General features: G+C 44.3%; 1 protein-coding gene across 2 annotated transcripts; it reads right to left on the reverse strand.

Annotated features, from left to right (window-relative positions):
- Nucleotides 1-10,697: 10,697 nt before the first annotated feature.
- On the reverse strand, nt 10,698-14,247 carry LIN7B (lin-7 homolog B, crumbs cell polarity complex component). Of its 2 annotated transcripts, none has more exons than XM_053452266.1 (6): nt 14,118-14,165; nt 12,863-12,981; nt 12,646-12,717; nt 12,172-12,381; nt 11,651-11,814; nt 10,698-10,967 (listed from the first exon to the last, which is right to left on the reverse strand). In XM_053452266.1, exons 1-6 carry the CDS (start codon nt 14,149-14,151, stop codon nt 10,946-10,948), a joined length of 621 nt encoding a protein of 206 aa, XP_053308241.1. In that variant the 5' UTR covers nt 14,152-14,165; the 3' UTR covers nt 10,698-10,945. The 2 variants fall into 2 exon arrangements, with proteins under 2 accessions (XP_053308241.1, XP_053308240.1); XM_053452265.1 differs by lacking the exon at nt 14,118-14,165 and adding an exon at nt 14,194-14,247 and having other exon boundaries at nt 10,699-10,967.
- Between the last annotated feature and the right edge of the window lie 765 nt (nt 14,248-15,012).

Consider the following 15,012-nt stretch of genomic DNA (forward strand, 5'->3'; position numbering starts at 1 on the left):
GAGAACGTTTTAGTATGTCCTCAAGTGGGCTTAAGGTTATTGTGATGCCTTCAGAGCATCATCATCACCAGTAGTGAAGGTCCTGGGATTATCAGCGTCCTCTGTGTTTAAATTCAGACATAATCACGCATAAATTGGTGAAAGTCAGCATCTAAACCTTCGCGTCTTCCAAAACTTCTACAAACTTGGGGGTTTTTCTGGCGCACAAGCATACGGTGTTTTTCAATTAATTTTAATCCTTTTTTTGTCTAAAAAGGAAGGGTGTCGGAGTAACTGGTGGTATCTGACTGTGTCACTGGGGCGAAAATATACCGCTGACTATAAGGAATTTCCCAATACGTCTGGATTGAATTTATCTCTATTGAACAATTCAGAATTGCTCCATCTGTGATGGAGAAACGCCTCGGTATCTGCTCTTGGGTGTTGTCCACACAACGTCTACGTCATCGCCAGGAGAGAATTAAGAAACGATATTAACTTCTTCCGCACCTTGAGGTCTGAGCGATGCCCCTGAGGCTGATACCTGCCTGAATGGGGCTAGATTTTTCCAGATCCCCCCCCCTCTTTTCAGATAGGGAAGGTTTCCTAGATACCAACTCATGGTGGGCTTCCATCATGTCTTCAGGTTGTAGGACTTTTAACCCCGGGCTGTCCACATCCCCGGCAGTCCAGAACACGGTAAAACCAAACCATCTTCTCCATCCATGCCTGTAAAATGGTGACACAGTAACCTAAAACCCAATTCCAGCACTTTAAGGATTAGGATAGAACGTGACAATCCTCCCTTGTTTGTGATAAGTGTCTAACCGCAGGAAACCTCCTACGTGGAGAATAAACGAAATGATGGCGTTTGTTTATACTCGTGGAACTCCCGCGGAGGATAAACGCATTTGGCTCGCATTCTGACCGCATTAAACAAGGGAGTGTTAAATATTATCCGCGAGTGCTTGCTGGTTGGGAACATGATGGACGGACCCTCATTTACTACCAAGAAGCTCCCTCCATATCCTTTTAATTCATGGGTCCTGGGGGGTGAATCCTTTTTACCCCAATTACAGTCCTGGCCCTGACGTCGTCGTGTATTTACCCCGGGCACAGCCGTAGACCTGACCTAGGGCAGAACCCCCAAGCCATCTCGCTGATGGCCACCGCGGAACATCAGGATATGATGTCATATTCCAGTGCGCCATACCTTTTCCTGCAGTGTGTCATGCCTCCCAACTGACCTGCTTTGAGCAGGAAAGTCCCGATTTTGGCACGTTATCCCGCTGTCCCGACGAGTCCGCACCGAGGTAGAGCTTGACGGGACAGCGGGATTCGCAGAACTATGCGCACGCGCTGACACGCTACTCCCAAGCTCCGCCCCCTGTCATCCCGATTCGCCGAGTATAGGTTGGGAGGTGTGGTCTGTGGAGCCTTCATGGTATACATGGGCTGGACTGGGAGGGATCAGAGATCTCCTTTGTACCTACCCGGGTTGAGCAGCTGCACCGCAGGGGTGGTAGTTCGCCCCAAGTCAATCTAGGGGACCTGTCAGCTTCCACTTTACTAAACATTGAGTCATTTTCTATTTTTTATCTAGGTTTTTTTTCTTTGCGTTGTGGCCCCTGCTCGGGGGAATAAGGTACAAACTCTCCGGTGCCGCGTCTTTTTCCGGCTCATTAAGCGCGTAACACTTCCACGGATATAATTTAACGTTCGGATCATTAAATATTTATTTTTCTCATCTCTGCTGAATAACCAATTAGATTTAACAAAAGAGGAAAGCCATGGGGTGCGATCCTTCCCGTAAATACATAAATATGGAAGCAAGGGGATCCGTGGCGTCTTTAAAGGGACAGCAGAGCCTTGACGGCGGCACATCGCCTTCTAAAAGTATTCTGCTATGAAGAACATCTGACAATTACTACTGACTGACAACAGCCAATCAGTGCCCGCCTTTGTGTCATATGACAATTAAGCATTCCCGGGAAAAATAAAATATGAATGAAGTCGGATATTAGATGATTAATGAATTATTTCTGGGTAGTGCTTGTATGATTTTAGCTCAATAATTTTATTTTATAGCAGGCAATGACCCAATATGAGTTTATTGCGTAAAAAAACAAAATTCTTCACCTTTTAAAGGTCAGATAAATAAAAAGCAGTTAATGGGTCAAAAATTCACATAAAAAGTGTTGGGAATATAAATAGTAAGCCTATGGATTTTTTTATTCAGGAGGATCCAGAAATCAGAATGAGGCTGGTGTTAAGGATCTGGGTGGGGAAAGGGTATTTGGGCTCAGCCAATCCAAACTGAGAGACCATCCCAGCCCCACCCACTTCAGGCTCTTCGGAGGCCGGCCTCTATTCACGTTCACCTCCACGCGGATGTGACCTGTATAATTTGTTATTGTAGTGTTGACCCTGCAGTAAATTAAATCTGCTCGGTGTCGCAATACAGCAAGTACTAATCATGGATGTTGCGCAATGTCAAGAAGGACCTCGGTGAACATGGACGGGGAAGCAGCGGTTTGCGCTCCACCAGGAGTTCGATGACCTTGGAAACTGGACCTTTTTTGGTTTGCGGTTCTTTGCTCTCCGAAGGCTGAGGCTACGAAGCCTCTTTCACAACTCTTGGCGCTTCTTCAAAACAGTAGACCTGGTTTTCCGGATCCAACCTGTCCTCTCTAGATGAACAAATGGTTCTCATCTGCCTCCGTATTCTATGTGCCTGAGAGCTATCTTTCTTCTGGATAAATGGTGACAATGTGATCTCTACCGTCATAGGACTTGCAAAACATCAACCAAAACCTAAAGGAACACCACGTTCCGCGGTCACCTTTCCCCCACCATGGCTATTATTCTTCGCAGAGCTCCTTTATTTTGTTTTATCTAACAATCATTGGTGCTCCTTCTCGTGAAATTCAAGTGAGCCTCATAAAGACACAGAAGTATGAATATTAATATTTATTTGTGTATTATCTTTATTCTTCTCGGAATTCCAGCACCTCGAGGTTCTATGGTGCCATCTATGGAAGATCTTTTTGGTCAACCTCACCGTAGGACCCAATGGCAACCAAATGCCCCAAGTGACTGCTTCTTCGTATGATAGCTTCCGTCCCGGCTTCATGTGATTGAACACACGCGATGATGTGACCAGCGAGAAGAGGTGGTTCTGCTTCCTCCCCTTAACCACCGACGACTTGTTATCTACATAAAAACCTTACAGCTTTCACAATAAAAGAACGCGTGAAGACACCTGCCGTATGGCACGGAACTCCTGCCGCTCAGCGCATGGAATGCGGACGCACGGCGAGAAATCTCATCAACCTTTTTACTACGCGGACTTTCTGCTCTCAAAGCTACCAACAGTCTTAGATCTCATTTTGAAGATTTTTTTTAATTTTCTTTTTTAAACAAAAAAGAAAAAAAATATCTTGCAGGCCAAAGACAAGAAAACAAAACGTATGCTCGCTGTCATTAAAAAGAATTAAAGTCCACAAAATCCATAAAATGTCTTTTTTCACACATAGAGTTTATTTAGAATACTTGTTAAATAGTAAAGAGCCAAAAAAAAAAGTAAACTTCTACCAAGAAATATAATAAAACATTTTTTGTAATATAATAAAAAAGTAAATTGTTAAAAATGTCAAAAGCCCGCAAAACTCAAATAATAGCCCGGGACCGGAGCCTCTGCTTGTATACCGTAACCTGGAAAAGTTAAGTGGCGAAACGCGTTGGTAACGGTGAAAACGGCTTTATTTACAGATCTGATGGCTCCGGTTCCACCGAGGAATCTTTAACCCCTTAAGGACAATGGGCGGTACCTAAACCCATTAAAAACAATGCATTTTATTATTATTATTTATTGTTTTATATAGCGCAATCGAATTCCATAGCGCTGTACAATGGGTGGACAGGACATAACAAGTAGTATGTAATCTACACAAATTGACTTACAGAACAACAGGTGAGGAGGGCCCTGCTCAAAAGAGCTTACAGTCTAGTACGGGCTTTGTCATTAAGGGGTTAAAAGTGGGTTGGGGAGATAATTTTTTCTTCTCCCGGGTCTCTAGTATGGGGCTTTTTAATTATACCCTAAAAAATGGTTTCAAACATTAAATTATATATTTTCCTGTATTTTGTGATTCCGGTAATCAATTTTCCGTTCATTTTTTTTTCTAACTTTTCATAAAGTTTCACTTTGTTCCAAAAACAAGCAGATTTTTCCACTTCCTTCCTACTTCCCACGATTTGTTGAGAGTTGCGAGGTTGGCCGTTCTCCTCACCTTTTCAGAATATATATATATTTCTCTTCAAGAGTCTGATTTTCAAAAAACAGTCAATTTCTCAGATATTTTATTTGAGTGAGAAAAGGAGAATGACTTGAACCTTCAACCCAACATACAGAAGAATTCCAGAACCAGTGAAAACTTCTACAAATCCCCTAAATTTAGGAACATTTCGAAATTTATACGCCCGGTACAGAAGGATCATTGAACTTTTATTCCCAAAAATATAAGGAAAAATATTATTTTATATTATATTATTTTTTATATATTATTGTTTTTATTTTTTATTTATTTTTATTATTATTATTATTATTATTATTTTTTTTTTTTTTTATAACTTTATTATAATTTAATCTGTTTTTTATCATATTCTGTACAATGTGTGACGGACCTTCGTTACTTAATTATTTTTTGGAAAAAAATGTAGAATTTGGTTTGTATTTCCAAATATAGGATATTTCGCTTTCTTTTATTTTAAATTTGGGGGAATTACGCATTTTTTTATTTTTTTTTTAGCAAATGTCAAATTTCTCATTTGAGCCCCCGGGGTCCGTATTGTCATTTTTTTATTTTGTATTTCAAGAAAAACGCCTAATGACATCATTTAGCTTGAAGAAGCAGGTATGGAAACCTTATTTTTTTCACAGTGACCTCGGCAAGCGTCATAAATTGTAAAATTCTATTTATAACTGAATTTGTGTCATTTGCTCGGATTGACTGGTCGGCGGATCAGTTCTGCTGGTTGATGGGTGTGCGTTCACACGGCGCTCGCTGCGTCTTGTCTCCACCTGGACCCTCGAGCTTTTACAAGTTTCTCAAGGTGATGGGGGAGGCGGCGTGCAGCGACACGAAGTCACACCTGTCTGTAATCCTCCCACACAACAGCAAGTGCATGCGCGAGGCGGGGAGAGAGGGGGGGAGCGGAGAGGGGACTGGAAAGGAGGGAAGAGTAAGAGAGAAGAGAAGAAGCTAAGAGAGAGGGAAAGAGAGGTGTATTTATTCACTTTATCAACAGTGATTTGTAGAACTTTACTACAGTAATAAACCCCAGCGCTGTATACAGTAATATAACCCCCAGCGCTGTATACAGTAATATAACCCCCAGCGCTGTATACAGTAATATAACCCCCAGCACTGTATACAGTAATAACCCCCCAGCACTGTATACAGTAATATAACCCCCAGCGCTGTATACAGTAATATAACCCCCAGCGCTGTATACAGTAATATAACCCCCAGCGCTGTATACAGTAATATAACCCCCAGCGCTGTATACAGTAATATAACCCCCAGCACTGTATACAGTAATATAACCCCCCAGCACCGTATACAGTAATATAACCCCCAGCGCTGTATACAGTAATATAACCCTCAGCGCTGTATACAGTAATATAACCCCCAGCGCTGTATACAGTAATATAACCCCCAGCGCTGTATACAGTAATATAACCCCCAGCACTGTATACAGTAATATAACCCCCAGCGCTGTATACAGTAATATAACCCCCAGCGCTGTATACAGTAATATAACCCCCAGCGCTGTATACAGTAATATAACCCCCGGCGCTGTATACAGTAATATAACCCCCAGCGCTGTATACAGTAATATAACCCCCAGCGCTGTATACAGTAATAACCCTCAGCGCTGTATACAGTAATATAACCCCCAGCGCTGTATACAGTAATATAACCCCCAGCGCTGTATACAGTAATATAACCCCCAGCACTGTATACAGTAATATAACCCCCAGCGCTGTATACAGTAATATAACCCCCAGCGCTGTATACAGTAATAACCCCCAGCGCTGTATACAGTAATATAACCCCAGCGCTGTATACAGTAATATAACCCCCCAGCGCTGTATACAGTAATATAACCCCCAGCGCTGTATACAGTAATAACCCCCAGCGCTGTATATAGTAATAACCCCCAGCGCTGTATACAGTAATAACCCCAGCACTGTGTGATAAATATCTCGATGAAGCCGGGTTTGGCTGCGTTGATAGAATTTACGGTCACCGGAGCGTTGCCGCCTGGCGTTTAATGGTTCCCGCTTATATTTCGGATCCTTTGCCTTGGGCCAATAATAAAATATTCCAGCGGAAGTCGATTTTTTTCTGATCGCGGGATCCATCAGCGAGCGGCGCGAGAGAGGAAGGCGGATGAAGACAACGAACGGCGAAGGGAAGCGGAGGGCCGCGGCCGGTGTAGATAAGGGCCGTGGGTAGGAAGTGTCTGAGGTACAGGATGGATGCGTGGAAGGAACACAAAGGGAAGCAGAAACAACAGAATACAGTACTCTGTATATATATATTTTATATTATTCCATTACTTATCCCGCGTGGAATGCCAGTCTGGTATAAGCTGGTTCATTATTTTTAGAGGTTAAGGGCGAGGTTCTGCAAATCTCTGTTGCCGAAAAAGATCCCTTCCCACTTTAACCGCGAAGCATTTTCCATGCATTTGTGTTGTGGGGGCCGAGCACCCCTGGGCCGGACCGGTGATGATGGGGCAGCCCTGGCGCTCTAATTCCAGCGGCTACTCCATGGTGTAAGTGTGACTGACGGCCGGATATGCGCGGCCGCATGCTATAGTTTTAGTCCGAGCCTCGATCGCCTTACATATAAACAGAACAACGGCCCCACCAAGGGATGATTACTATTTATTTTTGTTTGATAATCAGGGATATACGTTATGTTATGATATATATGATATATATGATATATATGTATAGAATGTCACATGGCTTTTACCGCGTTACTCAGGCCCTGCGTGTCTCGTAAGCATTAATACATCAGCTATAACTCCTGCCTCGCTCACCACAATGGAATCCCTAACATTCGAGTCTCTAAGCCGCTCATCTTAAACGTCTCTCTGCATTCCCAGCAATCAAATATCTGTTCTCTATAAAGCGAGAAGAATGTGAGGATTATTTATCAAACCCCTTTTGAAGCCGGAGGGTATATTCATTTTGGCAGGTAAGAGCCGCATCTCGTTCCTGCCCCCCCCCCACCTCTACCTTCTCTCTGAAAATAATAATTCTGATGTCTGATTAACTCTTTTTTCTTTGTAAATCACATTTCAAAGTCAACTTACATAGCCAAAAGGAACCCAAAAGTTGTGGGGGGGGGGGGTCAACAATACTTCTGTTGCCTGTTTCCGCCACCTTGCATATGGCGGCTACTTTACCAATAACAACGTTCCATACATGAGCTTTGCCGCGTTACGTGGCTTGCTTGTGCTCCCCGTATTTTCACAGGTGGGGTACCTAGAACAATGGGGCCCCCATAGGAACTGCTTTTGGGGTAGTACCACCTCTGTGCCCGGTGCTGATGAACACTTCTTGTTGTTGATCACTGTTTCTGGCTAATATTTAGCCAAGACATGTACCAATTCTTTGGTCAAGTGATGTTTAAGTAGCCGACCACACCAAAGACGCCGCAGCGTGGAATAACTCGAAGAAGAGTCGTTGGAGTAATTGGTGGAGATAATCTCCCGTTGGCATCTGAGGCATCTTCCACCTGACATCAGGTTCACCCAGTTCTCCAACCAAACCAGTTTGCGTCTCTCCAATTTTAAGTCCATCATTCAGCCGTCGAGGAGACATGCCTCTCCACCCTGTTTTACAATGCATGGCGGGGTTCCAAGAAATACAAAACACCCATTTCGGTTTTAAAGCGAACGAGGATGTTATTTAATACCCCGAATCGTAAACTCGAGACGCCTTGGTGAATATGAGCCGAGTCTTTCCTTTTAAGGATGTTCTAAGACCATGCTGTCTGCCTGGAGGACCACCCCTAGCCCTAAAGGAGATGGTATGGTCCATAACATAAGCGCCACCTTCGGCCTATGGTTCCAAGTGCTATGCGGCGTTCTCCCATGAAACATTAGACAGCCATGATCTAGAACCCAGCTTGATCCTGCAAATCCTTTAATGACTCAATGACCCAAAGTGGTGACTACGCCACAATTCTGTGCTAATTATTTGTAGTGCACCGCTTGAGTAAATAGTCCCCCTTCATACCAAGTTCTCTTGAATTTTTCCTCTCATAGCAACAATGTTGCAAGAGTCCTGGGTTCTAATTTGGAATCGGAACCACTAGTCTCGCTGGTCACCAAGGAGCGGACATTAATGGTAGGCCAGGGCTCCGTGTGTTCCTTGGAGTTTACGCATGAGGTAAGGGGGCTTGGGGACAGATGCTCCATCCTCACCCATGAGACCCCATAACGAAACAATGTAGGGGTGACGGAGCTGCCCCGTGGGGCTCGGGAACCCATCATAGCATTTCTCTGGGATCTTCTGTAGGCATCTGGTACGGCTTTCAAAATAAACTCTACAGAGAATCAGAGGCAGCAGTCCGTGTGTTTCCGGGGCATCTAGAAGGTATTTCTCACGATGGTTACATTCATCTTATCCGAACAGTAGCTTTGGGAACGGGTCCTCGGAACAGCTGTTGAAGGACACCATCTACAGGCGAACTAGTAATTGTCAAGATACTCTGTAGAACTATACGAGAAACGTTCTGCGCGTACATGTACCGATATTCCGTGTGACCCATTACATCACAGACACGGCCCCCGCAGTAAGGGCTGTAAAGCTCTAGAACGCACGGCCTATCGGGCAGGTTTTTTTGATCTAGAACATCTCAGAGGACCAATGATGAGGATTCTCAACACTTTAACCATTGAGTTTCCGGTAACATAGCAGAACATTCTTCCTCCGTGGAGAAATCTCCCCATGTTCCGCTTGTATCCCGGCGTTTATCAGCGCCCCCCACATCCCGCAGGTATGCCAGAGTTTATCAGCGCCCCCCTACCACGTCCCGCAGGTATACCCCCCCACGCCGCAAAGCCACCAGCCCTCTGCTGAACGTTCAATGGCTTCCTGCAGATCCCGTTAATATGTTAATAGGAGCCTCTGAGCGTCCCTGATAGCTTATTATTTATTATTATTATTCCCTTTAAAGCCGGCGATTATCGCGTTTGCGGTTGGAAAATCACTGATTCCATCGTTCTGCATAAAGATGAAAAGCAATGATATTAAAATAGCTTTTTTTTCACCCGATTTGGGGATCAGGACTCTCATTCCTCTCACACACAGTCAGACGCAGACCTCGGTTACAGGACGGTAACGTTTTATTTCTTTATCGCCATATACAGTGCAGAATACAGAAAACGGGGGCTTTAACTATTTGGGTGCTGGACGCACTCATAGCTTTTAACCTTTTCAATCCTAGAAAGCATTTGATATCTTAAAGGAACCCCGTTGGATCATAAAGTGGAAGCTCTGTATATTTTTCAAGTAGAATTATCACAGCTACATATTCAGAAACCGCCAATAACCAAACATTTCACATTTTTAACCAAACGGCCGTTTATCCACTTTTTTTTACGCGATGTAGGTTCACGTATGTTACGCACGGAGCTCCGATTTATTCCTGGCCTGCTAGTCAAATCGCTGCTTTTCAACTCAGTTTATATTTTTTAATGCCCTTAGAAATGCCGTTTAGGTAACAGGGTCCCTTTAAGATAAGTAATTAAACCGTTTCAGTTGTTGGTATAGTTTGAGGGCATCACTCAACTCTATGGCGCACAGTGGGTTAATAAACTGGGGATCAAGGGGTTTAATCACTTATAGTACACCATGCAGAGCGGCAACAATTTAAACGCAGCCCCGGAATGTGTAGATTTCATACGTGTCACCGTGTAAAAGGGACATCAGGTGGTGCCGGTATAACTTTGTACCAATAGTAAGTTGGGCGAGGAATCCCTGGATTCACTACTACCAGCAGTCGGCTGTGCTTAGAGAATAAGACCCTTAGGGGACCTCATCTTGTGCTGCAGGGCCTAGGGTGGCAGTAAGTGGCACCGAGTCGGTAACACACAGCGAAACCGATACACGCCTGAGACACAAAATACACGTGAGGAGGCCAAACATGTGAAAGGAAGACTTCCCAGAACTAAAGAGTCCTCTTAGGGCCAAACATCAGTAAAGCGATCCCGAATAACGATAATAAAGGAAGAAATGTTAGCTCTTCAGCCTATTTCCCGAACGTATCAGACGTATCGGAACGCAATCCTCGCCGTATCGAGTCTTCCTCGCCCAACGCGTTTCACCGCTCCATTCTACCAATTATCAGTTCTATGTCTTCGGGGAGGAATTATCTGATTGCGCAGCACGATACGGATCCTTTACTCCTTTTAGCTGCTTATATTTGAATATTAAACCCTTAGAATGCATTTCTTCGCTGATCAGTTTTTTGGACCGCATGTCCAGGACACCTTTGTCCCATCAACTCACCCCCAAATACCCTCTCATACCCCTTACCACCCTGTCTCTGCCCAGAACATCAATAACGGGGGTATCAGGGAGAACTGTCACTAGCTGTAGCCCTCCCAGAGCTACTACTACTTAGCATCGATTCCAAAGGCCCGGCGTGTCTAGAAACATCCGGAATTCTACGTTCTCGGGCTTGATTATTAGAGGCTGACGGAAACCCTTGGACTTAATGACCGTAGGACTAGTCCACCGTGATCTGCACGTTCACACACGCCAAGACACTCCTATATGAACACGAAATAAATACTGTACATAGGAGATGGGGGGAGGGAATCTGTATGAATAAATAGAGAGGCGTCTGGAGAACGTTAGACTTCTTCCGAAAATCCTTTACCCTCGAGACTCCAGGGATCTGCGGATCAGAAACAGCGCAAGTTAGACGGTAACGAGTATCTGTGTCTCTTCACAGAAATGGATTCTTAAAAATTTATTGAGATCCAAACGTAAAGCGTTTTCTGTTTTAGCCCAAAAGATAATAATAATAAAAATAATAATAATTATAATAATAATAATCATAATAAAAAAATAAAATAATAATAAAAATGATAATAATTATAATAATAATAATCATAATAAAAATAAAAAAATAAAATTATAATAATAATAATAAAAAATAATAATAAATAATAATAATACATATTGTTATTAATTATTATTATATTAAAATTTGTTACATTGAGACATAGAATCCATCAGCCCGTTTCTCCTGCAGTAAAGATTCGAACCTTAATCAGTCGTTGGTCTCGTCTTAGATGTTTAAGTCCCCTCACTGTATTATCCTCTACCACCTCTGCTGGGAGACTGTTATCTACCACCCTCTCAGTAAAGTAACATGTACTGTAAAAGTAAAACATGTTCAGCATCACACTGCGTCTTTCCGCTTTACAGTTTCAAAAGAGGATGTCTCTAGATTGTCAGCTTGCAAACCAAGCCCTCGTCACCTAATGTATCGGTTCTGGTTCTGTCAGACCCATCGAACTCATGTATACGTCTGTCAATGTGACACGGCAAAGAGTGCAAGCTCTTCTCCCTTACGTGTAGCTGTTCTGCTGCTGCCGGCGGCGGGCTGTCCTCATCTTCTCGAACCTGGCTTCCATTTCCTCCAGCACTTTGGGGGTGTAACGCACGACCAGCTTCACCGTCCCCTGCGCGGCTTTCAGCAGCTCCACCGCTTTCTCGTGCTGCTCGCCCTCCACGCTCTGCGGAACGAGAGAGAAACGGAAAGTCCGCTAACTCCGAGCAATCCTACGCCGGGGGTCTCGGCTTATGGCGGAGGTCTTTCCCATCTTCCTCTATCTAAAGCAGCGGTATATTCATCTCTAGATCATACATGTAAATCTAGATCATACATGTATCATTGAAGTTTAAAATGGGGCATATACTGGAAAGGTTACGGGGGGGGCACGAAATCGAGGGGCTCTGCAGACACTAAAGACTTAATATTTGACATGACATCACTCTACTAGAATTCTTACGTCACGGAATAAGCGTTTTAGTGCCTTTAAGGGTTAACGTCTTAATGCTCCGCCATTGGCAGCTAGCCGAATGGGACGTACCACACCGTTCACGGAGAGCAGCTGATCTCCCCGCTTCAGCCCCCCGTGGCGGTCCGCGACTCCCCCCGGAATGATCCGCGAAATGTAAATGGGGGAGTTCTGCTCTTTGCCCCCCATGATGTTAAATCCCAGGCCCTCGTCGGTTTTCGGGAGCTCCACGACCCTCGGGTGAGCGTGCCCTTCACTGGCCGCAAACGCAGCAACAGTAGCCTGAACAGAAAATAAAATAGAATTATTATTATTTATTTATTATTGTTTTATATATCGCGGGTTTGCACTAATTCTTCATTCTTGACACCAGCCAATCACCATGCAGTTTGTAACTCGGCTACCTAGCGTGTTAAACGGATAAACCTCAGCAGATCCGTCACATCCTTCCTCTGGGGGGTTTCATCGTTTTTAAAACATTACTGATCCGCCACTCACAAAACCTGCCAGCCGACGCATTCCGCCGGCGAGAAACGATCGCCTTACCCGGGCAGTGGCGTGAGCTCTTATTTCCGCGCTCCCTGAGATGTCCAAAGTATCGTACAACTGCTCGTAAACCTGGGGAGAAAAAACAAAAATAAAGGGGAAAAAAGGGGCAAAAAATGCCTTATTCTGGAAAGCGAAATGCGTTAACAGAGGATCTAACATTATTTTTGTTAAATTAGCGAAATATATTGAACTAAAAGCAGGACCGGGAACTGACCTCTCGGATGGCCGAGCAGAACTTGCTTTGTAGGACGCGCTGCAGGGCTTGCAGCTTCTGTGGTGGCACCTCTCCGCTGCGCTGCAGCCTCTCCAGCAGCTCGATGGCGCGGGACACATCTAAAGGGCCCGGGGCCACACCAAAAAAATACATATATATCATTTCACCTTGAGAAAAAGAACAACCTTTCATCTGGGGACACGCTCTCTCTGCACGTGACCCTTTATAATGAATGGTGACGTCCTGAGTGATGTCATCAGCCCACTGCGTGGCTCGGGGTTTAGTGAATAAAGCCCTAAATATGTTAAGGAACGGTGTATAACAGGAATACGTGGAAAAAATTATTGTCTTGACCGACACCTTAATACTTACGTAACCTCGTGCGATATACATGCCCCCACCCCTTCACTCTCAGCCCTTCTTTACCCCCTAATAGACTGTAAGCTCACAAGACCAGGGTCCTTTTCTCTTTCTATAGCAGTATTCCATTAACGTCTGTTCATGTTACAGTTTTTTGTTTTTTATATATATATTCTATATTCTATAATATATATATTCTATAAATACAATTTAATAATAATAATAATAATAATAATTATAATCAATTCTAAATCCAATTCGCATTCCATGTTTTTTTTTTCTAGCCGCCAAGGTTTCTGAGCCTTTTTATATCTAGACTGTGACATTATTCAATCTTCTGTCCTCGAAGGGTTAAAGTACCCCCCACCAGACAGACATTTGGCGCATTCAACACATTCGGTCCCCCCCCCCCCCGGGCTCCACAGAGAAAGAAAAAAAAAAAAAGGTAAAAAGGCTTAATGATGCAACAAATTGCCATTTCTAGCTCAGCTGAACGAGGATAATGGAAGAAAAGCTGATTCTGTAGAAAAAGCATCCGTGAAATAGCACGGCCAGGAAAGAGTTAACGCCACCGGCCACGGAATAAAAAGCCAAAGACGTTTTAACGGGGAGAAAAAAAAAAGGCGCAGAACGTTAAATACACGCAAAATGAAGCCAGGGAATGGAGAACAATGACTGCGAGGGAATGAAGGAACGATCAGGATGAATGGGAGTCTGGGATGGAGGGGGGGGGGCAAATGGAACGTGAAAGGACCGGGACTGCCGAGTGGGATTAAGGGGTGGGAGTGGGGTATATCCATGAAAAGAGGGACCATGAATAAGTGATGGATGGGTGGTGGTCGCTGGCCAGAGAGGAAGAAGGGACATCAGCATGAAAGGAAAGGCGTCGGGATACCATTTCTCCTGCCGGCCGCACTCCGGGGATCCATCGCACGAGACGCACTCCCCGCAACATGCGCGATATCACTTACCTCTCTCCAGACCTAAGGGCTCGGCTAGAGCTGCCATCTTAATAGCAGCAGTCATGTGACCAGGAGTCCCCCCCAGCTGTGCAGGAGAAGGTGGAGTGTAAGACTCGGCCCCCGCTCGGCGGAGATGCAGGGATGATGCTGCGTGAATCCCCCAGACGCCTCCTGCATCCGCCGGCACATCGGCCCCCGGTCTAGTCGCCCGTTTCTCCCGCTGTAATGACTTAAATCTTAATCGATCGTCGCTCTCGTCTTTGATTCAGGGGCTGTATGTCTATCCCATGCATGTTTAATACCCTCACTGTATTACCCTCTACCACCTCCGCTGGACTGCGGATTTTATCACAGCACATAAACCGAGTTTGGTTCCTGCATTGATTTCTTCTGTTGCCTGTTTTATAAACCAAAAGCTGAAACAGTAACATCGGCTTTGCCCCAAAAGCAGCTGAGGCGAAGAGCCAAGACCCTTCACATCCTCCTGTTACTCCAGTAACCTCTTCATATTTAATACATTAAAATCCTAACAATCCGTCAATTCGGAGCACAAAGAGTAACAAAGTTAGCAAAACCAGATAAATAAGAGCCAAACAAAACCTTACAAAGTATCTCATTGGATAACCGCTTACTTATTAGTATTATTTCCGATACTAAAACGGATCTTTGTGCTTCGCCTTCTGAACGACGTCGACTTAACAGAAAACTACATCTAATCTATAATTTTTACGCGTCGGAGGGACCGAAAGGCATCATTTCCATCGAGCCCCTAAAGTCCCAATAAGGCGTAGTCCGCGTTCTCCGGTGAGGATTATCGTGTCTCCTTTC

Source organism: Spea bombifrons, chromosome 12 (assembly GCF_027358695.1).
Source record: "Spea bombifrons isolate aSpeBom1 chromosome 12, aSpeBom1.2.pri, whole genome shotgun sequence".
Classification (NCBI taxonomy): Eukaryota; Metazoa; Chordata; class Amphibia; order Anura; family Pelobatidae; genus Spea; species Spea bombifrons.